General features: G+C 61.7%; 2 protein-coding genes across 10 annotated transcripts in view; one reads left to right on the forward strand and one right to left on the reverse strand.

The window, feature by feature from the left end:
• The window catches only part of LSP1 (lymphocyte specific protein 1), a 37,870-nt gene extending 17,857 nt beyond the window's left edge, over positions 1-20,013 (forward strand). For 6 of the 9 annotated variants that reach the window (XM_054524101.2, XM_024255660.3, XM_024255665.3 and 3 more), the window contains exons 2-11: positions 8,041-8,178; positions 9,305-9,469; positions 11,190-11,331; positions 11,706-11,798; positions 12,054-12,097; positions 12,274-12,355; positions 14,492-14,626; positions 14,997-15,074; positions 15,234-15,336; positions 19,521-20,013. In XM_054524101.2, coding sequence (XP_054380076.1) covers positions 8,041-8,178; positions 9,305-9,469; positions 11,190-11,331; positions 11,706-11,798; positions 12,054-12,097; positions 12,274-12,355; positions 14,492-14,626; positions 14,997-15,074; positions 15,234-15,323 — 967 coding nt within the window. In that variant the 3' untranslated portion in view covers positions 15,324-15,336; positions 19,521-20,013. Of the gene's footprint in view, positions 1-5; positions 362-4,538; positions 4,626-8,040; positions 8,179-9,304; positions 9,470-11,189; positions 11,332-11,705; positions 11,799-12,053; positions 12,098-12,273; positions 12,356-14,491; positions 14,627-14,996; positions 15,075-15,233; positions 15,337-19,520 lie in introns of those variants that run through there. The other 3 variants (XM_024255664.2, XM_024255662.2, XM_054524103.2) reach the window with 3 other exon arrangements.
• PRR33 (proline rich 33) lies at positions 15,839-19,559 on the reverse strand. The gene has a single exon (XM_054524100.1). It carries the CDS (start codon positions 18,340-18,342, stop codon positions 16,903-16,905), a length of 1,440 nt encoding a protein of 479 aa, XP_054380075.1. The 5' UTR covers positions 18,343-19,559; the 3' UTR covers positions 15,839-16,902.
• Positions 20,014-26,227: the final 6,214 nt, after the last annotated feature.

Consider the following 26,227-nt stretch of genomic DNA (forward strand, 5'->3'; position numbering starts at 1 on the left):
GAGAGCTGCGGCGGAGGACGCTGATCGCAGAGTGCAGGCTAGGGCCCCAGAAAGGTCCCGCAGGTCGCCTCGCTCGTGGCACGGGCCCGGCAGCGTTGTGGTCAGTGACACGGAGGAGGACAGAAAGCCATATGCACAGCACGCAGAACAGGAGGAGGGGGGAAGAAAGAGCAGACACGGAGCAGGCAGAGCCGCAGCCACGCAGCTGGGATGCAGCAGGCAGGGCCACCCACGAGCAGGGCAGGGCCCTAACCTCCGACCCAGGCTGGTCGCGGCAGATGGGGGCAGAGATGTGAAACAGCTGCAGAGCGGGACGAGGGTGCTGCCGGCACAGGGCTGGCCACGGAGCACATCAAAAGAGGTAGGGCACCCAGCGCAAGGGAGGTGATGGGCTGGTCAGCGGGAGATCAAGCCGGTTCTGGACCCTGATCTGAGGACGGTCCCTGACCCAGCCTCTGAGGACCAATGGGAAGCCAGGGGTAGAGGGGTTGGGGGAAACCAGGCTCCATTTTCCAGTCTCAGCAGGGGTCCAAGGCTTGCGGCTCTGCGGAGGCCACACCATGAGGTTTCCAGGGTCATAGATGCCCTTTGGTCAGCGCTGTCTGCCGCTGCATGGGCACCCCTTCTGTTGGGTGTCTGGGTAGACTTCGGGGTCTGTCCGGCTGGCGTGGGCACCTTTGGGAGGGGTTGTGTGTGGCGGGCAGGCCTGGGCTGCAGTCACCCTGGCACACGCTGGTAGAGTTGCGGTGTGTCCGGCTGGCATGGGCACCTTTGGGACGGGGTGTGTGTGGCGGGCAGGCCTGGGCTGCAGTCACCCCGGAACGCGCTGGTGGAGTTGGGGTCTGTCCGGCTGGCGGGGGCACCTTTGGGACAGGGTGTGTGTGGCGGGCAGGCCTGGGCTGCAGTCACCCCAGCACGCGCTGGTAGAGTTGGGGTGTGTCCGGCTGGCGTGGACACCTTTGGGATGGGGTGTGTGTGGCGGGCAGGCCTGGGCTGCAGTCACCCCGGTGTGCGGTGGTAGAGTTGGGGTCTGTCTGTCTGGCATGGGCACCTTTGTGGGCACCTTTGGGACACAGTGTGTGTGGCGGGCAGGCCTGGGCTGCAGTCACCCCAGCCCGCGCTGGTAGAGTTGGGGTCTGCCTGGCTGGCGTGGGCACCTTTGGGAGGGGGTGTGTGTGGCGGGCAGGCCTGGGCTGCAGTCACCCCAGGCCGCACTGGTAGAGTTGGGGTCTCTCCGGCTGGCGTGGGCACCTTTGGGAGGGGGTGTGTGTGGCAGGCAGGCCTGGGCTGCAGTCACCCCGGCCCGCACTCAGTCTAGTCCTGGCATCACCACTCTGGGGCGAAGTTGAAGCAGGACCTCAGGGCCCTCATGCAGCACTGGGTGGGTCATGAAGCTCAGGGGGCTTCAGCAACAGAGGAGGTGACCCCATCCCATCCCAAGTTGGACAGCAGTCCCAGCGGTGGGGGGTGGGGGAATAGGGGGAAGCAGGTTTGGATTGGGTGGGTAAGGAACCCAGAGGAACAGACCCCTCCCTGCGTGCCTCTCCCCAGAGGTGGAGGCAGGGAGAGGTGGAGGCAGGGAGAGGTGGAGGCAGGGAGAGGTGGAGGCAGTGGGCAGAGACACGGACAAGCCTCAGGTCATCAGGAGTTGGGGACTGGCGTCTGGGATACGGGGAGGATGGGGAGAGGGGAGGGCTGTGCGGGTGGGGGGCAGCTCTGTCTCCCCTTGGCTGTGCCTCCCTGGGGACCGCTAGGCATACACACGGCCACTGAGCCCCTTCCTCCCTGCCAGGACCCTGCCCACTGCGGCAACCCCGAGGCTCAGAGCAGGCACAGGAGCCCCTCCTTTGAAAGACTTCCTGCCAGCTCCCCTCTGTGCTTCTTGATCCACATCATGGGTCAGCGCTGGTTTCTTGGCAACTGCTAAGATTTGTCAGGGCAGGGAGGAGATCTCACTCCTCTGTCTTTGGGTCCCTAGCACCTGACAAAATAAACTGCTGGCTAAGGAAAGATGGAGGGAGGGAGGGAGGGAGGAAGGAGGGGAGGAAAGGAGGGAAGGATAGAGGGAGGAGGGAAGAAGGAGGAGGGAGGAAGAAGGGAGGAAGGGAAGGAGGGAAGGAGAAGGAGAAGAATGGAGGGAGGAGGGTGAAGGGAGGAACTGGACTGAGGCTATGGCTATGGAAGAATCATGCCCTGGGCCATCCCAGGCAGGCTGAGAAGAAAAAGCCGGAACCAAGTCTGGGCTAGCCTGGTGGTTGTGGGGCAGGAAGTAGCCATCAGGGTGCCAGCCAGAAGAGCAGGGAGCCCGGCAGAGGAGGGAGGCTGGGGACAGTGGGGGCAGTGTTGGGGTGAGGATCTGGTCTCCCGACACCCCTTCCCAGAGGCGAGACCTCAGGCCCAGGCTCCACTCCCCAGCTGTGAAATGGGTGAGAACGGAGGGTGGCTGAGGCTCGGGGTTGTTCAGGGCGGGGTGGGCTCTGGATCCAGCAGGCGCGGCACCCAGGCCAGGGCTCCAGGGGAGGCCAGGTGGGGCGAAGGCCAAGAAGGGGCCGGGGCTGGTCCGGAAGGGCTCATGGTGACCAGAGCACTTTGCCTGAGCCAGCTTGGGAGGGAGGTGGGCTGGATGAGCCAGGGAGGTGCCGGGAGGGGCCTTGGCAGAGGCGACCCCCTCCATCAGCCCCCAGGCCATTGAACCCTGGGTAGCGAGAACCAGCAGGGGAGGCTGTAGACGGAGGAGTGGAGGCTCCTTGGCTTTAGGGGCTCTGAGTAGAAGCACCTAGGGGGTCCCTCAGGAGGTCCCCAAATGCTGCCCCATGGTGAGAAAACAAGGAGAGGCCCGGCAGGGACCCTCCAGGTTACAAAGGGCTGCCACTGTGAGAAGGCAACGCTGCCGGCTGGGGCTGGGCTTTCTACCTCACCAAGCCTCTTCCCACCCAAAGGGCCCAGAGAGGGGCAGCTGCCTCCCCAGCGGGCACAGCACCTCCTCCCTGTGTGATGGGTGGGGCCCACAGTCTCCTTTCTTGAGGCCTCCCTGGGCTGACCCTGGGTCCCAGCTCGGCCATGGGGGCTTCGGCATGTAAAGCCCATGGGGGGCAGAGCCTCCCGCCCCCACCAGCTTCTGGCTCTCTGTGTCGCCCCCAGCACTGGGCTGGTGCCGTGGAGGGAGGCTTCGCCCTCCCCCCCATCAACCGCTAAGGAGTTCTGTCTTCCCAGGGTTGTGAGGGAAGCCAGCTCTGCTGGCCGATGTCCAAGTCCAGGCGCCGCCTCCTCCAGGGAGCCTTCCAGACCTGATCTGTGTGGCAGAGGCCCAGAAGGGCCTGGGTGTGGGAATCCTAACGGGAGGCGGGGGACCCAGCGTGTGCAGAGAGGGTCCCAGTGCTTCCTCCTGAGTGAGGGTCACCCATCTGGCTCCGGCCGCACAGAGCTACTCCCTCTAAGCGCTCCTGCTCTCTGCCTTTCTGCATTAGCTCTTGCCTGCACCTGGCCCAGCAAACCCCTGCTCATCTTTCAGACCCAAGTTCAAGGCCTTCTCCTGCTCTGGGCGGCTCATCACCTGGCCTCCCCAGGCAGAGAGGCTAGGGTCCTGCTCACTGGGGCGTCTCCCTCGCCCACTGGCGTGGGACTACAAGGAAAGGGGTTGACCCCCACCCTCCCCCGCCATGCCCAGCAGGGTGCAGACACAACTGGGAAGGTGCTAGAGGCCCCGGGGGGAGGCTTGGCCAGCACCAGGCGTTGGGGGGCAGGTTCCCATCTCTACACCCCAGCCCCAGGCGGACGGTGCGTGCCCCTCCCGCTGCCTCACCTGTCACCCATCTGCTGGCCCTGGGCTGTGTCTGCTCCTGGCTCCCATCCCAGCTGCATCCCCAGCTGCCTCTCCAGGGAGGAGTGACAGCTGGCCTGTGCCACACCCTTGAGCCCCTCCCTGGACTACCCCCTCCCTGGGGCAGGATCCCTGCGTGTGGCACAACCAAGGGGCCTGCTGATGGGGGCTCATGTGAGCAGCGCCCCAGCTGTGGGTGTGGGTGCTGCCAGCTGCCACTGCCTTTGCCCTGGCTTCCCAGATAGACCCCGACCCACACTCCGAAGCTGTATCATGAACGCTGTGGTAGGCGGCTGGCGGGGAGCGGGGTTGCTGTCCCACTACCCTCTGGAAGCCTCAGCCACGAAGGGCCCCTGTGGGCACCTTTTCCCGGCACACGGTGCTGTGTCTCTCCACTCTTGGGCTCTGCAGTGACTTGAGGGGTCAAGTCTATGACCCCAGGGGAGGCTGGGCTCATGAGGGGACCAGAGACCTCAGTGCTGTGCAGGGAGCCCCGAACCACCCTGGTGGAAGGCCCAGCCCAACTCCCCAGGCCTCCTGCCAGCTCCCTGTGGTGTCCAAGGGACCTGTGGTCAGACCTGGAAGAGAAGCTCCCCCTCCCCTCGACATCCTCCCTGCAGCCCTTGCTCTTCACCAGAGCCTCCTCACTCCCCAGGACCCCAGAGAGGACCGACCCTCTCCAGCAGACCTCTGGGCTCAGGACAGCCGGGTGGGGCAGCCACAGGAGCTGCCTGCAGGGGGCAGAGTCGGGACGGGGACCGAGCCGGACACCCATTCTGGAAGTGTCTGCAGGGGGAGGACGGAGGTGGGTAGCTGGGAGCGCTGGGCGAGGATGGGCATTGTCAGGCCCTCAGTGGGGACTGGGAGGTAGAAGTGGGGGGGTCTGTGGAGGAAGGAGAAGAAGGACCAGTGTCCCGAGTCGGGGGGTAGTTGGCAGTGGATGAGGCCGGCAGGAACAGACCTGAGCTCGGGGAGCTCCACTCAGAACGAGGCATCCGTCAGGGTTCTGTGCATACTGGTGTCTCTGGCTGGGGGCCAGCCCCGAAGTGGAGCCTGGGACTGTGAGGGTGCGGGGGTGTGCTGGGGTGGGAGGTGGATGGAACCCCCCCACCGCCTGGCCCCTTGGGCTGAACCTTGGGCGCCAGAACAGACAGGAAATCGCCTAATTGCATTTGCGCAGGAACACCAAATCCCTCGCAGCTGCACGGGGCTGAGCCAGGGCCACGGGCGGGGTCGGCCGTCCCAGAGTCCTGACAGCTCCGCAGTGCATGCCAAGGGGCCTGGGCCGCTGGCCGGGGGGCGCCTTTCCCAGGCCAGAGGCCCCCACCCCACCCCAGGAGAGCTGCCCCCCTTTCAGTTCCCAGAACGGAGCCCAGCTGTGGAATAGTGAGGGGGTGAGGTCATGGGGAGGGGGCCCGCATGACTCATATCCTGGGGTAGGGGAAAGGGAGGAGATGGAGAAGGGGCCCAGAGGCCTCCACGTCCTCAGGCTGCTGGGTCAGAGGCCAGGGGCCGGCGGGGCTTCTCCTCAGCACTGGGTTTTAGGGGAGACACCAGGAGATGCTTACTCTGCAACCCCACTCTGTCCCCCAGGCCCCTAGCCAGGGAGAGCTCAGTCGGAGTGATCCTCCAGGGGCCCAGCTCTGCAGGGATGATGTTCCCAGAGTACACACCTGGGCCTCGTGCCAGGGCCGGCACCGCCGTTGTCGGGGCAATGGCAAGGCAAACAGTCAATGTTTGCCTCACTAAAGTGAGGCTGCGGCACCCTGAAGGGATCCCTGGAGGGGGACGTGGTCCCCTTGTTCCCAAGCCTGTCTGCACACGCACGTGGATGTCAAAGGTTCCCGTGTGTGAGCACGTGCATACTTGTATGTGCATGGGGTGCGGGCATGTGTGCCTGTGTGGCCGGAGCGTGGCTCGTGGAGAACGTGTGTGAGTTGGGTGTGCTCCAGGCCTAGGGAGTCCTGCGCCCGGCCGCACTCCATGTGTTGGGCATGAGCTGTGAGCACAGCAAGGGCCTTTGTGGGGCTGTTGGGGCCTGGACTGCTTACCCATAGGGGTGGACCTGAGGAAACGTGTGCACACGAGCTTCTGGGGTCTCTGCGCCAATGTGTGCTTCCAAGCCCCACCTCCCCTATGGCTTGGTGGAGGGGGTCTGTGGAGCTGGAGTGAGGGCCCTGGACCCATCGGAAGCCCAGGTCCGAAGAGGAGCTTGGGCTCCATCTCATGCCCCAGGCCCAAGGACACACACCCCAGCTAAGCCCTTGCTCACATGGAGGGGCTGGGACATGGGAAGACGGGGAGCAACATGGCCAGGCTTCCCCTCCGTGGAACCCCTTCACCTCCTCAACACTCTGCCCCAGCTCTGCACCGCCCTTCGTGTGGAGGGGCTGGGGCGTGAGTGAGCACGAGGGCCCCTGCGCCCCAGGCTCTGCCTCCCCAGGTGGAACGAGGCCCAGCAGCCCCCCGCCATGCGGAGGCCGGCAGAAGCGGGAAGCTGGGCCTCATCTGCCCAGATGATGGGAGCCAGGTGTGGGGAATTAAGTGGCTTCCTCGGGGGCCGGGAGTTGAAGGCACTTCTGAGGAGCAGGACAGGCAGGCGGATTCAGGGGCGCAGGGGGCGGGGTGCACAGGCGGCTGGGTTTGCGTGGCTAGAGTCCCCTGTGACTTCGGTGGGGGGAGTGGGCCTTGAACTCGGGCCTGTGGAAGGGCCTGGCTTTTGTCTGAGAGGCTTAGAGGAGACCTAGGAGAGATTAGATCACGCGCTGGCAGGGCTGTCTGGCCAGGGGACTGGGGCCCAGTGGGGATCAGGCTGCAGGGTCAGGCAGCGGCCACTGGCCGGGAAGAACTGAGACCCCAGCGGGGAGACCCCAGCCCTGCACCCTGTGCTGGCCTGGGCTCCCTCCCTGGGTCTGGGATAATAAGCCCTGTAGGAGTGTAGAGACCCTGGGCCCCTTCTCAGGCTCTAGGAGGGCGATGGGAGGCAGGGCCGTGACAGCTGAGGCCGTGGTGTCTGCAGGACCTGGACCATCTGAGAGTTGCTGGGCCGAGGCTCCGATGCCCAGGTCCAGGCCAGCCTGTGTCTACCTCTGTCCCCGAGGGGGGCGTGTGGGACCCCAAGAAGCCATGGTTTCAGGCTCTGAGAGCAGAAGCACTTCCTTACCTCAGTTTCCCCATTTTTGAAATGGCTCAATCGGCTGGGTGCTGTGGCTCATCCCTGTAATCCTAGCACTTTGGGAGGCCGAAACGGGTGGATCACCTGAGGTCGGGAGTTCGGGACCAGCCTGACCAACATGGAGAAACCCTGTCTCTACTGAAACATACAAAATTAGCCGGGCATGGTGGTGCATGCCTGTAATCCCAGCTACTCAGGAGGCTGAGGCAGGAGAATCGCTTGAACCCAGGAGGCGGAGGTTGCCGTGAGCTGAGATCACACCATTGCACTCCAGCCTGGGCAACAAGAGCGAAACTCCGTCTCAAACAAACAAACAAAAGAAACAGCTCAGAGAGACTCCGCAGAGGGCTCTGAAATAAGGATGGGGTGGGGTTGGGTGAGCCGACCCTGTAAGGTGCCCCCAGCTATGGGGTTAGGCCCAGGCAGGAGCCCATGGGTCTGCAGGGCTTCTGTGAGCGGGGCTGGTGGTGGGACAGGAGGTGTCCTGCCTGGACATGCTCAGGACCTCCTTTCCTCAGCCTTGGACCTCCCCTTTCTCCAACACGCCCTGCCTTTGGGGTGCAGGAGGGAGCACCCGCAGGTGGGGTGGAGGTGCCGCCTGGAGGTGCGCTGTGGCCAGTCTCCCTGGACTCCAGTGTCTTCTTCCTGGGCCCTCCAGGGTCACCTGGGTCTAGGTCCTGGTTCTACTTAGGGAGGGAGGCAGGCTGGGAGAGGGGGGCAGAGGGCCTTTTGTCCTGTCCTTGAGTTTCTTCAGGCTTGAATGGGCCTTGGAGTCCCACCTTCATCCCCACAGGGCACAGGGGTGCCCAGATCCTCACAGGGCCCCAGGACCATCGCCTGGGCCAGAGGGCACCTCATGACCACATGGGCAGCCTCTATTTAAAGAAGGACAAGATGAGGCCTGAGGGCTGGCCTAGGACTGCCCTCGTGGACAGGGCTGCCTGCACCGTGTGGCCCCAGCAAGGCCTGTGTAGATGGGAGGAATGGGTGCAAAACAGCACCTGTGTCGGCTGTGGCGTGACTGTCCCTCTGTGTCCCCCACCAGGCCCACTGCTCAGTGGAGCGTGGAGGACGAGGAGGAGGCCGTCCACGAGCAATGCCAGCATGAGAGACACAGGCAGCTTCAGGCCCAGGACGAGGACGGAGGCAGCCATTTCCCCGATCGGCCGGAGCAGGAGATGCTGTGAGCAGCCCCCTACCGCATGCCTGGGATCTAGCCCCTATCCGTGTACCCTGGGGCCTGGGCAGAGGGGGAGGTCAAGGGCCTGGGCTTGGGGGTTCCAGTGCAGGATGAGAGTGAGGAAGGGCCCCCAGGAGCAGGCGCAGGAGTGGGTGAGTTCTCCTGGGGCGAGGGTGGCCACAGCCCTGGATGAGGGTCTGCCAATACCTGGCAGCCTCCTGGGCGCTGACCCAGGCTCTGTGCCCGTGCCCTGGCCCTTGCTTGGACTGCCTCTGACCCCAGCCACGCAGCCTGGCCCGAGCCCCCCACCAGACTCCCCCGCCAGTGACTCACAGAGCCACGTCCAACTTGGCGGCCAGGCTGGCTTGCTTCCTCCTTGGGCCCAGGAGGCCTCCGCGGCTGGGCTGAGCTGTTTTTCCAATAATGCTTCCCTTCCTCCTGGCCTCTTTTGTTCCATTTTCTCCAAGTCAGCAGCCTTGGGCAGAGTGGGGTTCAGCGGTCACCATAGTCAGGCCCTTGGCCACCCCCACCAAGGGCCCCAGCTATCCAGGGGCTCCCCCTACCACATGGGAGGCCTGAGAAGTCGGGGCTTAGGAGGACCTCATGTAGGGTCCCCATGTGGGGACCAGGGCAGCCCTTGGGGAGCCCCAGGATGATGGGGGAGGCACAGCCCTGCCCTAGGGAGCCCCAGACTGATGGGGGAAGCACAGCCCTGCTGTTAGGGAGCCACCGGCTGACGGGGGAGGCCCAGCCCTGCCCTAGCGAGTCCCAGAGTGATGGGGGAGGCACAGCCCTGCTCTTAGGGAGCCCTACACTGATGGAAGAGGCACAGCCGTACCCTCAGGGAGCCCCAAACTGATGGGGGAGGCATAGCCCTGCTGAGCCTCAAGGAGTCCTGGACTGATGGAGGAACCACAGTTCTCAGGCTTCCCCAGAACTGACGAGGGAGGCACAGCCCTGCCCTCAGGGATTCTGACCACAGGACACACAGCCCAGAGCCAGCTCTGTGGCAGACAGGGTCTCCCACACTTGGAGCCCAGGGCCTGAGCGGGCGCCGTGAGGTGAGTGTGGGCCCTGGGCAGAGGAGGCAGCAGCCGCCCAGTCCTAAGCTCTCCCCTGCTACCCTCAGCCTCAGCCTGAAGCCCTCAGAGGCCCATGAACTGGATGAGGACGAGGGCTTTGGTGACTGGTCCCAGAGGCCAGAGCAGCGGCAGCAGCACGAGGGGGTGCAGGGCACCTCAGACAGCGCAGAGCCCCGCTGGTGCAGGAATCCTGAGGGGGAACAAGAGGACAGGTGAGTGAGGGCCTCGAGGGCGGGCGCTGGGCAGAGCGGGGCACGGCGGAGCTCCCTTCAGGCCCTCAACCTGCGCCTGAGCAGCCACCCCATCCCCCCCTTTCCAAGCAGCCCCTGAAATGCCCCCCTGGCCAGGAAAGGGGGGAGAAAGGAGGGAAGGGAGGAAGAGGGCGAGACAGCATGGTGGCCGGCGAGGGGCCGCGAGGAAACCTCATTCTGGGGCTCCCCAGGGCCCCTGGGCCCCATCCAGGCAGCTGCGAGGCCAGGCCGGGTGCTGCCACATCAGCACACAGCTGCGGCCGCTTCCGTAATGGAGGCTGAGAGCCCGCCGCCGCCCCTTCCTCCCTCGGGGCTGGCTGATCTCCATTCCCACGGAGGGGAGCAGGTATTTCCAGATGTGCACGCCGGAGAGTCGGCCGGGAGGACGCACTTTCCAGATGTGGGGATGTGTGTGCCTGTTTCAACCCCAACAGGCCCAACAGGGGCTGCTCCCGAGCCCCACCTCACTACCCCTGCTCAGGGTCCTTGCCGCTCTCAGTCATCTGCGGCCATGATGGGGCTGACCCCACCCGCCCTGCAGGGCCCGGGCCATCTGGGACCCCAGCCCTGCTCAGGACCCCCTTGCCTTGAGTGGGACCAGAGCCCGTGGCTGGGCTGACAGTTCTCCCTGGTCAGGGTCCTTCCTGGCCCCTCTGAACCAGCCTGGAGCTCTAGGGACCAGTGTTGCTGAGCGACGCTCCCTTGTCCTCCTACAACCAGTCTCCCACTCCCCAAGAGCCACTGGTCCTGGCCTGGCGCAGTGCCCACCACCCCCCTCCCCAGGCCTCAGTCTCCCCCTACGCGCTTGGGAGTCAGTGGTCCTGCTTTTCTGAGATGGGGCAGCTCCCTTCTCCCTGGCCTCAGGCCTAGGCGGACGAGGCTGCTCCCACCAGCAGGGGGCGCTTTGACTCTTCCGTGGAGCCCAGCTCTGCGACTGCCACCCCACCCCCTGCACCTGCCTGGCTGCACAGACCTGCTCCTGAATGGCCCCTCTGTGTGGCTGCTGCTGGCTCAGACCCCTGCCCACCTTGGGCGGGTGGGTCTGGGTCTTGGCTGGCACGCACACCCAGGGGCCTGAAATCATGGAAAATTCGAGAATTTCCCATCTTCTCCTCCAGGTTCAGTCCTGCTCAAATGCAGAGCCGCTCGAAGCTGCCAGCTGGCTGGCCTCCCCTCCCCCGCAGCCGGCAGCCCCTTGGCCCTGCTCCTCAGTGACCTGGCCCCTACCCCTGCCTAGCCCTCCAAATGACCCAGCCTCCAGTCCCCCAAACACCCAAGGGCCCCCACAGGGAGCAGAGCAGGAGTGGTGGCCCCAGCAGCCTGGCCCTGCGGGGACCCCGCCAGACCAGCTGGGTGGGCGAGCAGCTGCCAAGCTGAGGCCCAGCCAGAAAGCTGGGGGTTGAACCCAGCCTCAGTGCCTGGGGGACCCTCAGTCTGTAGAGCCCTGCCTGGCGGGGACTGGGCAGTTCCCCAAGGGCCTCAGGCCCTGACACAGGGGCCCAAGCAGACTGCGCTGGCTCTGAGGCCACTGGACCTTCTTTCCCAATGGGCTTGGGTCTCAGATCCCTTGGCACTCAAGTAGTTTTTTTACAGATGGGGAAACTGAGGCTTGGAAAAAGGAAGGGGTCAACCAAGCAATCCAATGGCCCTAGAATGGCTTTGCCTCCCTTTCTACCCACAGATCCAGCCTGCAAGCCTGCGAAAAGGAGGACAGTGACGATGTCCACCTGGAGGAGTTGAGTCTGAGCAAGGAGGGGCCAGACACAGAGGACACTGTCCAGGACAACCTGGGGGCCGCAGGGGCTGAGGAGGAACAGGAGGAGGTGATGGCTCCACCTCAGAGGGTCTGGGTGTACCCCCACCCCAGGGATTAGTCTGCTTTGGCTGTCTGCACCACTCTGTGGGCCCTGTGGGTCTAGCCCAGAGTGGGTCAGCACCCCACACCCCTTGACCTTGCAGCCCCTTCTGGGCCCACATTCTCAGAGAGGGCGAGGCTCAGTGATCCTCTTACAAGATCCGGAGACATTTCCCCAGACTCCTCGGTCCCTCCCCACCAGCTCCAGAACTGGAGCACGTCAGGGCCACAGAGAACCTGGGGCTCAGGGAGGAACAGCATTTGTTCCCACAGGTGCTGGGCAGAGCAGGAGGGGTACAAGCAGGGGGTCACCTGGGATGTCTGTTTTTTTTTTTTTTCTAGCACCAGAAATGTCAGCAGCCCAGGACACCCAGCCCCTTGGTCTTGGAGGGGACCACTGAACAGAGCTCGCCTCCCCTGAGCCCTACCACCAAAGTAGGTCAAGCTGCAAAGCCTGCCATCTTCTCCCCTCTCCCGGACTCATACCCAGAAGGCCAATCCCACATGCCAGCCACAGGAAGACCAGGCCCAGGCCTGGCTTTTGTCTGCTATCCCCCCATTGTCCGGTGCTTAGTAAACCCCCATGATATAAGGGTTGGGGGTTGGATTAGTGTATGGGGTAGCTGGGGAGATGGAGGGTGGGCTTTACCTCGGCTACTGCAGGCCTGTGTCTCTCTCTACCCTCTGCAGCTCATCGACAGGACCGAGTCCCTAAACCGCTCCATAGAGAAGAGGTCTGTCTGTCTGTCTGTCTGCTTTCTGGGCTCAGATCTTAGGTTTCCCCAAGAGGGGGTTGAAGGGAATCACAGGGTAGAGATCTGGAGACCGAGGGGAGCTCTGGGAGAGGCTTGGGCAGGTTGGGAGAAGCCTTGTGGGAGACATGGGGCCTGACACAACTTCTACCCTCCAGTAACAGTGTGAAGAAATCCCAGCCAGACTTGCCCATCTCCAAGATTGACCAGTGGCTGGAACAATACACCCAGGCCATCGAGGTATGACCTGGCTCCCCTCTGCCGTCAGGTCCCTCCTGCATCTTGGCGCCATTCCTTCATCCAACCAATGCCCTTCCATCCAATCAATGCCGCCTTATTCAACCAACAGCCTATCCAACCAATGCTTCTCCATCCAGTCAGTGCCCCTCTCCCCAATCAATGCCCCTCCATCTAATCAATGTCCTTCCATGTAGTCAATGCCCCTCCTTTCAATCAATGCTACTCCATCCAACCAATAATCTCCCATCCTATCAATGCTCCTGCATCCAATTAATGTTCCTTTATACAACCAATACTCCTGCCACCAATACTCCTCCAATTATTCAGTGTTCCTCCATTCAATCAATGCCCCCATCAGAACAATACTCCACCATCCAATCAATGCTCTTTCATCCTATCGATGCTCCTCTATCCAGCCAATATTCCTACAGTCAATCAATGCCCCTTTATCCAACCAGTACTCCTTAATCCAGTCAATACCCCTCCATCCAATCAATGTCCCTCCCATCCAATCAATGTCCCTCCCATCCAATCAATTCTCCTCCATCCATCGATGCTTCTCCATCTGACCAATACCCTCCATCCAACGAATACTCGTCTATCCAATGAATGGCTCACCATGTAACCAATGCCAGTCCCACATGCCAGCACCTCCATTCAATCAGTACCTCTCCATCCAAATCATCCAATACTCCTCCATCCAGTCAATGTCCCTGCATCCAACCAATATTCCTTCATCCACCAACTCCCTTCAATCCAACCAGTACACCTTCATCCAATCAATACCCCTATTCATTCAGTGCTCCTCCATTCAATCAATTCCCCTCCAGCCAACCAAAACAACTTCATCCAATCAATGGCCCTCCATCCAATAATGCCTTGCACCCAATCAATGGCCTTCTATCCTATCAATTTCCCTCCATCCAACCAAAATAGTTTCACCCAATCAATGCCTCTGCTTCCAATCAATGCCCTTCTATTCAACCAATACTTCTTTATCCAATCAGGACATCTCCATCTAACCAGTATCCTTCCATGCAACCAACACTCTACTAAATCAGTGCCCCTCCATCCACCCAGTGCCCCTCCATCAAACCAATACTCCTCTGCTAAATTAGCGCCTCTCCATCCACCCAGTGCCCCTCCATCCACCCAGTACTCACCTATCCAACAAGCACTCCTCTATCTTACCAGTATTCCTCCATCCAATCAGTGCTCTTCTGTACAATTAATGCCCTCCATCCATACATTACTCCTTCACCCAATCAACGCCCTTCTATTCAATCAATACTTCTGATTTCAATTAATCCCCCTTCAAACAACCAATACTCCTCCATCCAATCAATGTTCCTCTATCCAACCAACATCCTTCTATCAAACCAATATTCCTCCATCCAATTAATGCCTCTCCATCCAACCAGTACTCCTCCATCCTATCAATGCTCCTGTATCCTATCAATATTCCTCCATCCAACCAATACTTCCCCATCCAATCAATATTCCTTCATTCATTCACTGCTCCTCCATCCAGTCAATACCTTTCCATCCTACCAGCACCCCTCCATCCAACCAATACTCCTTTATCCAATCAACGTTGTTGCATGCAATCAATGCCCCTTCATTGAACCAATATGGCTCTATCCAACCAATACTACTCCATTCAATCAGTGCTCCTCCATCTAACAAATACTCCCTCATATAATCAGTACCCCTCCATCCAATCAATATTCCTTCATCTATCAACACCTTTCTATACAACCAATACTCCTCCATCTAATCAATGCTCCTCCATCCAACCAATACTCTGCAATTTAACCACTGTCCCTCCATCCATTCAGTGTCCCTCCATCCATCCCAAGGTCCCCCAGCCCTACCCCATGAGCAGCACGGAGGCAGACCCACATCTGTCCTGTGTACCATCATCTCCCTGATGCTCTTCAGGACAGGGAGGTGTCTCACAATTGCATCAAATGGAGGAAGGCACATCTTTCCGGTGATCCCCACTCTAGGGCTGCATTGGGAAAGCGCTCCCAGGGAAAATGCAAACACAAAGCAGAGGGTTGCCCAGTGTGACCCTCTGATGTGACCATGGTGGCTGTCCACTAAGGTCATCCTGATGCTTTTCCTCCTCTGCAGACCGCTGGCCGGACCCCCAAGCTAGCCCGCCAGGCCTCCATAGAGCTGCCCAGCATGGCCGTGGCCAGTACCAAGAGTCGGTGGGAGACGGGTGAGGTACAGGCTCAGTCTGCGGCCAAGACTCCGTCCTGCAAGGTAAGGTCCCCTCCAGGGGCAAGGCTGGGCTGCAGAGCCAGCGCCTGGGAGTTTAGCAGCAGGCCAGGTTTCCTTGTTAAGACAAGCGTGGGACTGTCCAGGATGAATGTGGGCAGACAGAACCCTGAGGTATTGCAGTAGGGTTGGGTTCACCCTTGCTGGTGTAGAAGGCTGTGTTGTCCGAGTGAAGGTGGATGGCACCTTTATTCCTTTCCCTGCCTCTTCCACTGGGATCGCACAGAAAAAGTTTAGGTAGGCAGATCACAGGCGCCCTGGCCAGGTAAGGCAAGGCAGGAGAGAAGGGCCCAGGGCTTCTACTCCCCGAGATCCAGGGGTCTGCACTTGTGACATACCCTTCTGCTGCACCCAGGATATTGTGGCTGGAGACATGAGCAAGAAAAGCCTCTGGGAGCAGAAGGGAGGCTCCAAGACCTCATCAACAATTAAGGTAGAGCCTAAATGTGGTTGGTGCAGGCAGGGTGGGTGCAGCAGGGGAGGGCAAAGAGGCACTGTCCTCTGTGCATCTGGGAGGGCTTCCCAGAGGCGGAGGCAGCATCATCTCCTTTCTGCTGCTCTCACCTTCACTCTTGGTCTCCTTTTCCAACAGAGCACCCCATCTGGGAAGAGGTATAAGTTTGTGGCCACCGGGCATGGGAAGTATGAGAAGGTGCTTGTGGAAGGGGGCCCGGCTCCCTAGGCCTCCCATCTCGGTGAGTCCCCGGCAACCCACAGAACGGGATGAGGTGCACACACGTGCACTGTGCTGGGAACTTGGCAGCCTGGAGGGTGCCTGGAGCCCTGTTGCAGGCTACAAGGGTAGACTCCGAGTTGGCCAGAACCCAGACCAGCTCAGTCTCCCAGTCCTGCGCAGATGCTGCCTCCCTCACCTCACACCAGATTCAAACTCTCTGCTCATTTCACTAGAGTCAGCCCGGCTCAGCCACTGCTCCACTAGGGAAGCTCAAGGCTTCCATCTGGGACTCCCCCAAAAGCCCCAGCAGGGCTCGTGAGGGAAGTGAGGGGCAGCCTGGCCACCACAGGGCTAGCATTGAAGGAAGCAGGTGGCATGGAGCCCAGGTTCCCTGACCATCTGTATGCTGGGGGTCCATAGAGGGGCAGGAACTTAGGTCCTACTCCCCGTCCCAGCCGAGAGCGATTCAGAGGTCCTGATGCCCTCCCCATCCCATGCTGCTGACAGAGCAGTGCCACTCCTGCCATGGTTAGACACACATTTATTAGTGACCTGGGCCCCAGGCTTCATTTCCAGCACCCATCACACCCCAGGGTGGGGCAGCCGTCCTCCTACCATCTTTCCCTGCTAAACCCTGACTCAAGCAGCTGTGGCAGAGGCTTTTTCTGGTACCTCTGTGTCCCTCTCCTGTGGTTGGCCACCCCCACCAGAGCCTGGCTGACTGCTGACTGGGCCCCTCCACTCTCCCCACCAGGGCCACAGCCCCTTCTCGGTCCTGCTTGGCCAAGCTGTTCCCACAGGGTTGCGACTGAGGGCTCCCTCCTCATCCAGCTGTCAAAGCCTGGGCATGGCCAGTGCTGAGACCCTCCCTGTCCCACCAGCGAATCCCTCGAGTTCTGCCCCCTCAGGCTGTCAGCCCAGGTAGGGGAAGCAGAGGTGGGCCGAGAGAGAGGTCACACTGGGCCCTCCTCCACCGCTGATGAGCCCCTCCCTGCCTGCCCCTGAGCACTTGTATTGGTGCCAAGTCCCACGCTGGCTGAGGGCCCCCCCTGCACCCTAGTCCCAGGATCTGGCTCTGCCATCAGGAAACACAGGCAGCAAAACTGCTGACTGCTCCTGACGCCGATGGCCAAGCCAGCCTGACCGCACCCATGCCTCAGCAAGCAGAGATCTGCCCCCAAACCTTTGACAGCAAAAGGTGACAGCAAAAGGGAGGAACAATGCGAGGCCCAGGCCCCTGAAGAGCCTGGGCTAGGTCAATAGGTGCAGTCCTCTGTCATCTTACCTAAAGTTTTCATCCCAAGGCCCCCATCCTACATCCCGACACAGACCCCTTCTCTGTTCCCCTCACACCACTGCAGCCCGGGGGCTCCAGCTCGTCCTCTCTGCCGCGCCCACCTGACCACCCTCCTGATCATGCAGGCTTCCTTCAGCACCCCATGTGCCCTTCCCAGGCTGCCCCGCACCCCATGCCCCTTGGGCCCTGGTGCATCTTCATGCAGCAACTATGGGCCCCCAGCTAGAGCCTCAGCCCCTTCTTCTGTCCATCCCATAGTCCTGGGCCCTGGAGGCCGTTTTGGCCACTTCACTGGAGCCTCCAGCCAGTCGCTGTGCGGTTGAAGTTCTTGGGCTGGGGGCTCAGCTCCAGGATGGAGCGGACTGTGGGAGGGGGCCGGGTGGCCTCCTGCAGCTTCCGGGCATTGAAGCGAGGCCGGTACAGGAAGGGCAGGCGGCTGAGGCTGGCTGGGGTGTGCTCCCCACCGCTAGGCCCTGCCAGGCGCCCTCGGGTCTCCGCCACTGACATGCGGTACAGCACGGCATCCCACATCGTGGAGGCCCGGGAGGCGGGGGCCCGGGGTGCGGTGGGGACGGGCACCTCCTGCTCTGTGGGGGCAGGCACCTCCTGCTTTGTGGGGGCGGGCACCTCTGGCTCCAGGCTCTGCCGTGGCCCTGGGTGCGGAGGCTCCGGGGCCTCCTCCAGCAGCTGCTTCTTGAGCCACGTCCAGCCACTGAGCCGGGGCTTGGGCGCAACTTTGGGGACAGGGCATGGGTGAGGGCCTGATGGTGGGGTAGGGGATGAGGCCCAGGCAGGGCTGGACACTCGCTCAGCCTCAGCAGCAGGGCCAGCCATCGGGGGCTCCTCCAGGTGCTCTCCGCCAGGGCCCACGGGGGCCAGGCTGTGTGGTGAGGACTCCAGCGAGCGGCAGGTCGGGGCTATGGGCACCACAACCCTGGCACTAGCCTCTCTGGGCACCGAGGCCTGGAAGCCAGGTGGCGGCCGTGGTACAGGGGGCTCCTCAGGCCAGGGACTGGCAGCCTGGGCTGCGGTGGGCAGCGGGCGGATGTGAGCCACTGGGATCAGGGGCTGGGCCCTGGGGGGACTTGGGGTGGCATCTCCATCCTGGCTGTTGGATCCCCCTTCTGGGGCTGTCCTGGGGGGCTCAGGTGTCCCATTGTGTGGGGATGGTGCCAGCTGGATGTGCACCTGGGTGATGTGGGTGCCCCCACCCCCAGAGACAGGGACGAAGCCACTTGGGGGCCGGGCAGGTTCTGGGGCCGAGGCTACAACCTGGGGCCCCGTGGCCCTGAATTGAGCAGCTAGAATCCTGCGCTGGGTGAGGCCGATGGAGAACGTGGACTTCTGCAGGGGTGCTGCCACGTGATGGATGATGGGGGTGTGCGGGGAGCGGGGTAGGGCAGCCACCGTGCGGGGAGCCTCGGCGGGGCGCGGGGCTTCAGGAAGGTGTGGGGCTTCAGCGGGGTGCAGGCCCTCAGCAGCTTGTGGGGCTGTGACCTCCTGGTCATGGCTGGCCTCACTCACGGGGGACAGGGAGGTGCGGAAGGCCCCGGGTGGAGCGAGGTGTGTGCCTCCCATCATCTTCTTCCGGGCTGCTTTCCTCAGGAGCTTCTGCAAACGCAGGTTGTCCTTCCCTGGCTTGGGCAGCAGGGGCGGTGGGGGTCCAGGGGTTCCCTGGAAGCTTGGGCCACACAACTCGGGTGCCATCGATGCAGCCGATATGAGCATGACTGTCCTAGGGTGGGAGGGACAGTGGTCAGGCCAGCCCTCCTCCCTCCTGAGGTGGGCGGCCTGTCTCCCGTGGTCCAGGGAGGACCTGGGGCCAGGGGTGTGGAGGCCTGAGTATTCTGCTTCCTGAGCACCCAGAACCTGCCAGGGGCATCCTGAGCTCGACTGTGCCTTGGGGACTTTGGGGTGGCCCCACCATCACCCTAGTGTAGAAATGAGGCCACAGAGGCCGAGTCCCTCCGAGGACGGGGCTGGAACCTGCCTCCAGGGCTCTGTCCTCCATGCCACCCCAGCACAAAGCAGGCCCCAAGTGCACAGCCTGGGTCAGGCTGCAACACCGTGTGGGCTGGGGTGGGAGATGCGGGTGAGCCCCAAGTGACAGGCATGCCCCTGGCCAGCTGCTGGCCGGGCCCAGGGCTGGAAGAGCGGCTGCCCACAGACACGTGAGGGGCGCCCTGTTGTCGCCGGCCCAACCACAGGCGCGTCCGCTGCGAGCCAGCGGTAAGGGGTGGCGGCCAAGAGGCTTGGGAAAGCTGAGGCTGCATCATCAGAGGTAGATCGGCCGGAAGGTGGGAGCAGTTTTCGCTGAGCTATGCTAAATGGGATATTCCCGCAGACCTCCTGTCTGGGGTGGTCCGGCCAAGCCGCCCACCCTGGTTTCTGGGCACCACGTGTTTGCAAGGACATTGACAAATGGCATCTGTCCGAGCCAGAGGCTGTCTGGTTTGGGGAAGGAGGGAGTCCTGGGGGCTGCCGCTGGTGGGGGCTGGCTCTGCCAAGGCAAGAACAGAGCTGCTGGAGGAGTGGGGGTGGAAGGAGCCTGCTTAGGACTTGCTCTCAGCTACCGGCCTCCTCTAGATGACGGACTGCAGGAACCACGAGAACCCCAGTTCTAGCCCCCGGGGTGGTCAGGCTGCTTGGCAGGCAGGCCGCCTTCCCTCCACCTGGAGTCAGGTCTCCAGCCAGAGGTCTTGACCCAGGGCACAAGTGCTCACACTGGGAAGCAGGCCTCTGAGGCAGGACATCTTCTCCTGTGGTGGAGTGTGGGTGTGGGCAGGGCAGGGAGGCCAGCAGAGAGAGGCTCAGGGAGCGGGCTCTGTGGGCTTGCAGGACGCAGGTCTGTGGCCCCTCCCTGGACCCTAGCCTAATGCCCCCTGCACCCCATGCCTATGTTCCAGCTTCCTGGGTCTGCAGGTCCAGCCGGGTTGCACCCTCCATGTACCCAGGGGAGATTCCAGCCAGACACCCGCCCCCCGGCCCTGGCTAAGAAGTTGCTTCCCGTTGCCAGCATGACCTACCCTCGCCTCTTTGATGCCACCCACTGCCACCTCCTTTTGCTCTTGGACCCTTTAGCCTCTCTGCCCTTCCACTCTCAGACCACCGCCCCCCACCCACCCCAGCTCTGCTTCTCATTACTTGGGGGAGGAAAGAAACTCCTGATCATTGGCCAAAGGGACTTACCCCTGGAGAGGCCAAGTGCCTTCTAGGAAGTTAGGAGGTTGAGGCACAGCCTGTGCAGAGAGGGCGGGTCACCCCCCAGATCCAAGGGGAAACTGCAGGTCAAGGGCTGATAACGGCCATGCAGGATGCTTGATGCTGCGTCCCCCCCGCACTCTGCTTGCCGCCCCCCACCCCGCCATTTTGTATAATAAAGCTTCCTGTGTATTCTCATGTGCTGGCTGTCTTGTACTCACTAAGGGGGCAGGGCTGGCCAGGATGGAAAGGATGGGCCAGTGGCCAGCCCGTTCCCACACTGTGGGATACTGTGGCCTCTGGGTTCAGGCAGTCTGACCTGTCTCATGGCCTTTGCAGTATAAGACTCCAGGACATAAGCTCTCTGGTGGCCTAAGTCAGAGCACACACAATGGGTGGGGTCCGGGCTTCCTTTTCCAGAATGTCTGTGATATCCCTACCCCAACCAGGACTAGCCCAATATAAACTTCTGTGCCCTGACTGCGCACCCACTGGGGCAAGATCCACCTCGGGGCCTCCCCCAACACCACCCACGAGGTACTCAGTGAAGGTTTGGAAAACAGACAAATGGGTGGACGGGTGGGTGGATGGATGGATGGGTAGGTGGGTGGATGAATGGATAGATGAATAGATGAATGGAATGACGAGTGGACGGATAGGTGGGTGAATGGATGGGTAGGTGGGTGAGTGGATGAATGGCTGGGTGGGCGAGTGGGTGGATGGATAGATGGGTAGGTGGGTGGATGAATGGATAGATGAACAGGTGAATGGATGGATGAGTGGACAGATAGGTGGGTGAATGGATGGGTAGGTGGGTAAGTGGATGAATGGCTGGGTGGGCAAGTGGAGGGATGGGTGAGTGGACGAATAGGGGATGGATGAGTGGATAGAGGGATGTATGGATGAGTGAATGAGTAAGCAGGTGGGTGGGTGGATGGATGGATTGATGGATGGATGATGGACGGACAAGCAGGTGAATGGATGGGTAGGTGGGTGAGTGGATGAATGGTTGGGTGGGTGAGTGGAGGGATGAGTGAGTGGATGAATAGGGGATGGATGAATGGATAGAGGGATGTATGGATGAGTGAATGGGTAAGCAGGTGGGTGGATGGATGGACTGATGGACGGATGAGTGGGTGAATAGGTGGGTGAATGGATGGGTGGGTGGGAGGATGGCTGGATGGCTGGCTGGATGGCTGGCTGGATGGATGGAGGATGGATGGATGAGTTAGTGAATGGATAGGTGGATGGATGAATGGAGGGATGCATGAGTGGATGGGTAGATGAGTGGATGGATGGATGAAGGGATGGCTGGATGAATGTCCAGAGGGAGAGAGGGAGGGATGGAGGGAAGGATGAGTGAGTGAATGGGTAGGTGGGTGGGTGGATGGATGGATCGAAGGAAAGAGCGATAAATGAAGGGATGGGTAGGTGGTTGGATGGATGGATAGGTGGAGAATGGAGGGATTGATGAATGAAGGGATGGATGCATGGATGGGTAGATGGTGGATGGATGGATGAAGGGATGGATGAGAGTGGATGGACAGGTGGATGGATGGATGGATAGGTGGAGGGATGAATGGAGGGATGGATGTGTGAATGGGTAGATGAAAGGATGGATGAAAGGACGGATAGATAGATAGGTGAGTGAGTGAATGGATAGGTGGATGGATGAATGGAGAGATGGATGAGTGGATGGGTAGATGGGTGGGTGGATGGTTGGGTGAAGGGATAGATGAATGGATGGACAGAGGGAGGGAAGGATGGATGGAGGAAGGGATGAATGAGTGGATGGGTAGGTGGGTGGGTGGATGGATGAGTGGATGTGTGGATGGATGGATGGAGGGAGGGATGGATGGAAGAAGGGAGGGTGGACGCAGGGAGGGAGGGATGGATGGATGCATGAATGGGTAGATGGGTAGATGAAGAGATGGATGGATGGATGGATGGATAGACAGGTAGATGGATGGATAGATGGATAGGTGGGTGGATGAATGGATGGATAGACTAATGATGGATGGATGAATGGCGGGAAGGGTGGATGAAATGGAGGGATTAGTGGATGGGTAGGTGATTGTATGGGTGGTTGAAGGGATGGACAGACGGAGGGATGGATGATGGAAGAGAAGGAGGGAGGAAGGAAGGAAAGGAAGTGGTGAAGGTGAGAGTGAATGAATAGAAGGGTGGATGAATGGACAACTGTGTGAAATAGCAGACAGCCTGGGGACATCCTCCCTCCTGTCCCTCCTCTGCCAGGTCCTGCACTGGGGCCTGGCACTCAGCCCTGCAGCCTTCAGTGTCTGGGAAGCCCCTTTGAGGAACAGGCCCCCCAGATTCTGATGTTCTGGACTTCACTTTGCCATTCCCTTGGGTCCTCGCAGCTTCATGTCAAACCATGCTTGCCTCATGAATACACACAGTTCAGAAAAGCGAAACCTCGACAGAGCCACCACCCACACAAGGGAGGTGACGTGCCCCCATCCTTTCTCAGACGCCCCAGCCACTGAGAGAGGATCCAGGCCACCCTGCCCAGCTGGGGAACCACCCAGTGACAGCACTCACTTGCTTTCCCACCTGATCCAGATGGGACAGTGACCAAGGGCAGCCAAGAGGCAGGCCCAAAGGCTACAGCTGGGCACTCAACACTGGGGTGCAGAGTGGACAGCACCAGGGGCAGGGGGTAGTTGGGGTCAGCAGTGCTGAGGAGGCAGCCACTGCCTGCCCCGCCCCCGACCAGCCCTGGCCCCTTGTCAGATCCTCTGCACCCCTCGGCTCAGCCTCAAGAACAAGAACCCAGGGCCTGTCCCTCTGAGCTCTACCCAGCCACAGCCCTGCTGTGTTTCTGATGCAGCCTCCCCTCCATGGCCACAGCAACCCCATGCCCCTGCTCCTGGAAACCTGGAGGTCAAGCCATGCCCAGTGTGGAGGTCAGGAGGCTCAAAAGGCCTGCAGCCTAAGAGGCCCCTGGCCAGGGATGGCAGACGAAGCCCCTAGCCTCTGTCCTGCCTGCCAGAGCAGCCACCTGACACCCTGTGACACTTGCTACAGGCCCCTAGGCCAGCCACACAGAAGACACCCATCATATCTGCAGAACGAGTCAATGAAACTGCAAAATCAGAAGCACTAGGCATGTGGGGAGGCAGCTACCTAGGGCTGGAGCAGCTCAGTCCCCAAGTGCTGTGTCAGCTGCTCCTGTCCTGGGCCTGGCAGTGACTGAGCCCACAGCTGGGCCGAGCGGCCTCAGGCTGGATCCAGCTTGGGCGCTTAGGTCAGCTCAGGGCATGAGGAGAGGCTCAGGACCCTCTTGGTCTCCACCACCCCCAACCATGCGCACTGGGTGCTGGGACCTAGATTGAGGGGCCCCGGCCACCATCTGGGGGCCACCTAGCCAGGGAGCTGGAGCCAAGACACTCAGGAGGCTGTCCTCCCTCCCACAGCCTGCCCCCCACTCCCTGGGCTTGGCTCAGCATTTGCCAATTTCAGAACCCCCCCATCCCCCAACAGCTGCCCTAGAGCCAAGGCCCCGTGGTCTGTCCTCAGGCTCCTCCTGGGTGGAAATGCGTCCCCAACCCAGGCTGGGCCTCCCTTGTGCCCTGCCCCCACCCAGGTCTACAGTCCCCAAGGAGGCCCCTGCCCTGCCTCCTCTCCTCGGACCACCCGTCAGGCCAGATGGCAGCAGGGTGTGGGTTACCTGGTGCAGGCCCTCGAGGCCGCTGGTGCCTGCTCTGTGCAGTCCTTGCTACGCCTCAGGCCCAGTGCCCGAGCCGGAGGTCGCCGATACCCAAAATAAAACCTGCCCTATCCCTCTGACCTCAGCCGGCTGGGCGGAGAGCTCCTGCCAAAGCCCCAGGAGCTGGGCCGGCAGCACCCTCCCCTGCTGGCCACACGGGGCCAGTGCAGGGCCATGGCACACCCACCTTCAGGTGCGCCCCTCAGGACCCCTGGCCTGGGCGAGGGCTTGGGTGGGCACAGGCTTCCCAGACCTGCAGACTGAACCATGTGTAACCAGAATGGTGGGCTCAGGGCTCCATTAGAGAAGCCGGCAGAGCGAGCCTGGACAAGGAGGTTGGCCCCACCATGGGAGAGGACAGGGTGGGCCCGCTGACCCCCAGGGACCCGCTCGGGTGCCTCTGAGGGAGCAGCTCTGCAGATGTCCCCAGTGGGCAGAAAGCTGGTCACAGATGTCCAGGGGCCAGGGCTGTACGTGGCCCCCAAAGCCTTGCCCATCGAGGACATGGACGGGGAGGGGAAGGCGTGGAGTGCAGACGAAGCCACAGACCCAGAGCAGGAGGATGGGGATGTTCCCAGCAACCCCAGCTCCAAGAGCCTTCCCAGTGCCCGGCACTCAGCGGGAGGCAGGCAGGGGACCGGCCCTGTCCTTTGAAATGGCAGCCTGGGGCCAGCCCCCCTTGTCGTGTGACCCCAGGCACACCCTGCCTGTCCCTGGGCTCTGCGGCCTCGCAGTTCCATGGAGGGGTGGAATGAGGTGCCAACCAAAGCCTTCCGGAAGGCCCCCGACCCGTCCCCAGGGCACTGTGAGCCCCTGCCGAGTTGTCCTGATGACCCTGACTCTAAGCCTGGGGAGGACAGGGACCTCGTCTGTGCTTCTCGGGACTCACCCCTGTCCTGGGCGCTGGCCAAGAAGGAACCAATCTGTGCCTGAACCGAAGAGTTCCACAGAAACCACCGCCCACACTCAGACTGTGGGGTCTGAGGGGAGTGAGGGGGTGGGTCAGGGTGCCAGACTGCTCTCCCCCACCTTGTGCCTCAGTTTCCCTGATCCAAGAGGCAGGGTTATCCAATCTGGTGGCCTCACTGGCCAGCATACGGGCCATCGGAGGCCAGGAAGGGTGTCTGCTAGTCGGACGGTGCCACCTGGAGTCCTGCGGAAAGAAAGCCAGTCTCCACACGCCACAATGAGCCTGTGGGAGATGCTGGCACAGATGGTAACGGCCACTGCGAGTGCCCAGGGCCCTGGGGCCCCAGGGTAAGAGAGGGCCTAGAGGGAGGACCCAGACCCTCACCCAGCAAACTCCATGTGTAGCCCCCTCCAATGGCAGCAGCCCCGGGGGAGGTATGGCAGACTCGGACTGCAGCCAGCCTGGCCATGTCCCTCGCCTGCTTATTGTGTAGGCCCCAACGGTTTCTAGCCAGGAAAGCAGAGCTGGCCTCTAAGAGGGTCTCAGATAGGGTGGGGGCCTGGCGTCAGTTCCGTGGGGGGTCTCCGAGGCCTCAGGCTGCTTCCTCCCCTGGGGGAGGCAGCGAAGGGCCTGGGGCATTGGGCTGGCTGGCAGGAGGGGACCCCGGCTGTGCAGACCCTTTTCCTGGACAAATGTTTACTCCCACAGATCATCTCAGAGAGAAGGGGCGGGGGGATAGGAAACCTGGCAGCCCAGCTCTGGGGACCCCCACACCAGTTTGGCCCAAAGAGAGCCTCAGCTTGGTGCCCCAGGGCCACCCAACACCTTCCTCCTCCCTCCTCAGCCCATCCAGAATGTACCCGCTGCTGGGAGTAAAAATAGCAGCTGACACCTCCTGGAGGCGGAGGGAGGACCTTGCCTCCTTCTCCAAGCATGTCCTCTGCATCCTGGCCTCCTTCAGTCTCCTCCTCTGGCCATTCCTATACTTGGTAAGGGGCCTGCACGGGCATAGTCCCCCCCAACAAGACTCGGCACACACCCCGGCCACCCAGTCACTGACCAATGGGCTGCTGGGAAGATCAAATGTCACTATAACACGAGGGTGTGAGCCGGGCGCCAGTGCCTGCAGCCGGTCCTGTCCACAGGGAGCTCCAGCCCTTCTCACACTCAACCCGCAGGTGGGTATAGGCAGGAGCGGCCACCCAAGACTGGGGCCGATGGGGCCTCCGGCGTGCGGGTGGATGGTCCCTCATTCCAGGGACACTCTGGGGTCCTGGGGCACCGAGGTCCCAGGTCCGTGTGGTGCCGAGCATCTCAACTCGAAGCATCATGGCTCGGAGCCCCCAGGTGGCTGCTCCAGCGTCTGGAGAGTCTGGGATGCGGACACAGTGGCGTGATGGTCTCAGCACTGGGAGGATGCAGAAGAAGGCAGAGTGTGGGAGGCCGGGAGGGGGCAAGCCGGGGCTCAGGGAAGCCCAGTGCTAGGGAGTGGCCTGAAGGCAGGAGACACAGAGGCGCGGGGTGTGAGCGGCAGGGAAGACGCCGTGCAGGGGCGCTGCCAGGGCTTAGGTTGCCAGCTTGTGGCCGCCATGCAGACATTTGCCCGGGCCCATCCTGGCCTTGCCATGCAGCTCTCGCACCTGGGCCTCCAACGCCACCATTTTGTAGAGACGAAAACGAGGACAGGAGGGCAGGGGATCCTGTACGGCCAGCCCGAGTGCGTTGGGGTGGGGGCGTCTAAAGCCCACACAGCCTTGGGGGCCAGAATCTGG

This window comes from Pongo abelii, chromosome 9, assembly GCF_028885655.2.
Source record: "Pongo abelii isolate AG06213 chromosome 9, NHGRI_mPonAbe1-v2.0_pri, whole genome shotgun sequence".
NCBI classification, from domain to species: domain Eukaryota; kingdom Metazoa; phylum Chordata; class Mammalia; order Primates; family Hominidae; genus Pongo; species Pongo abelii.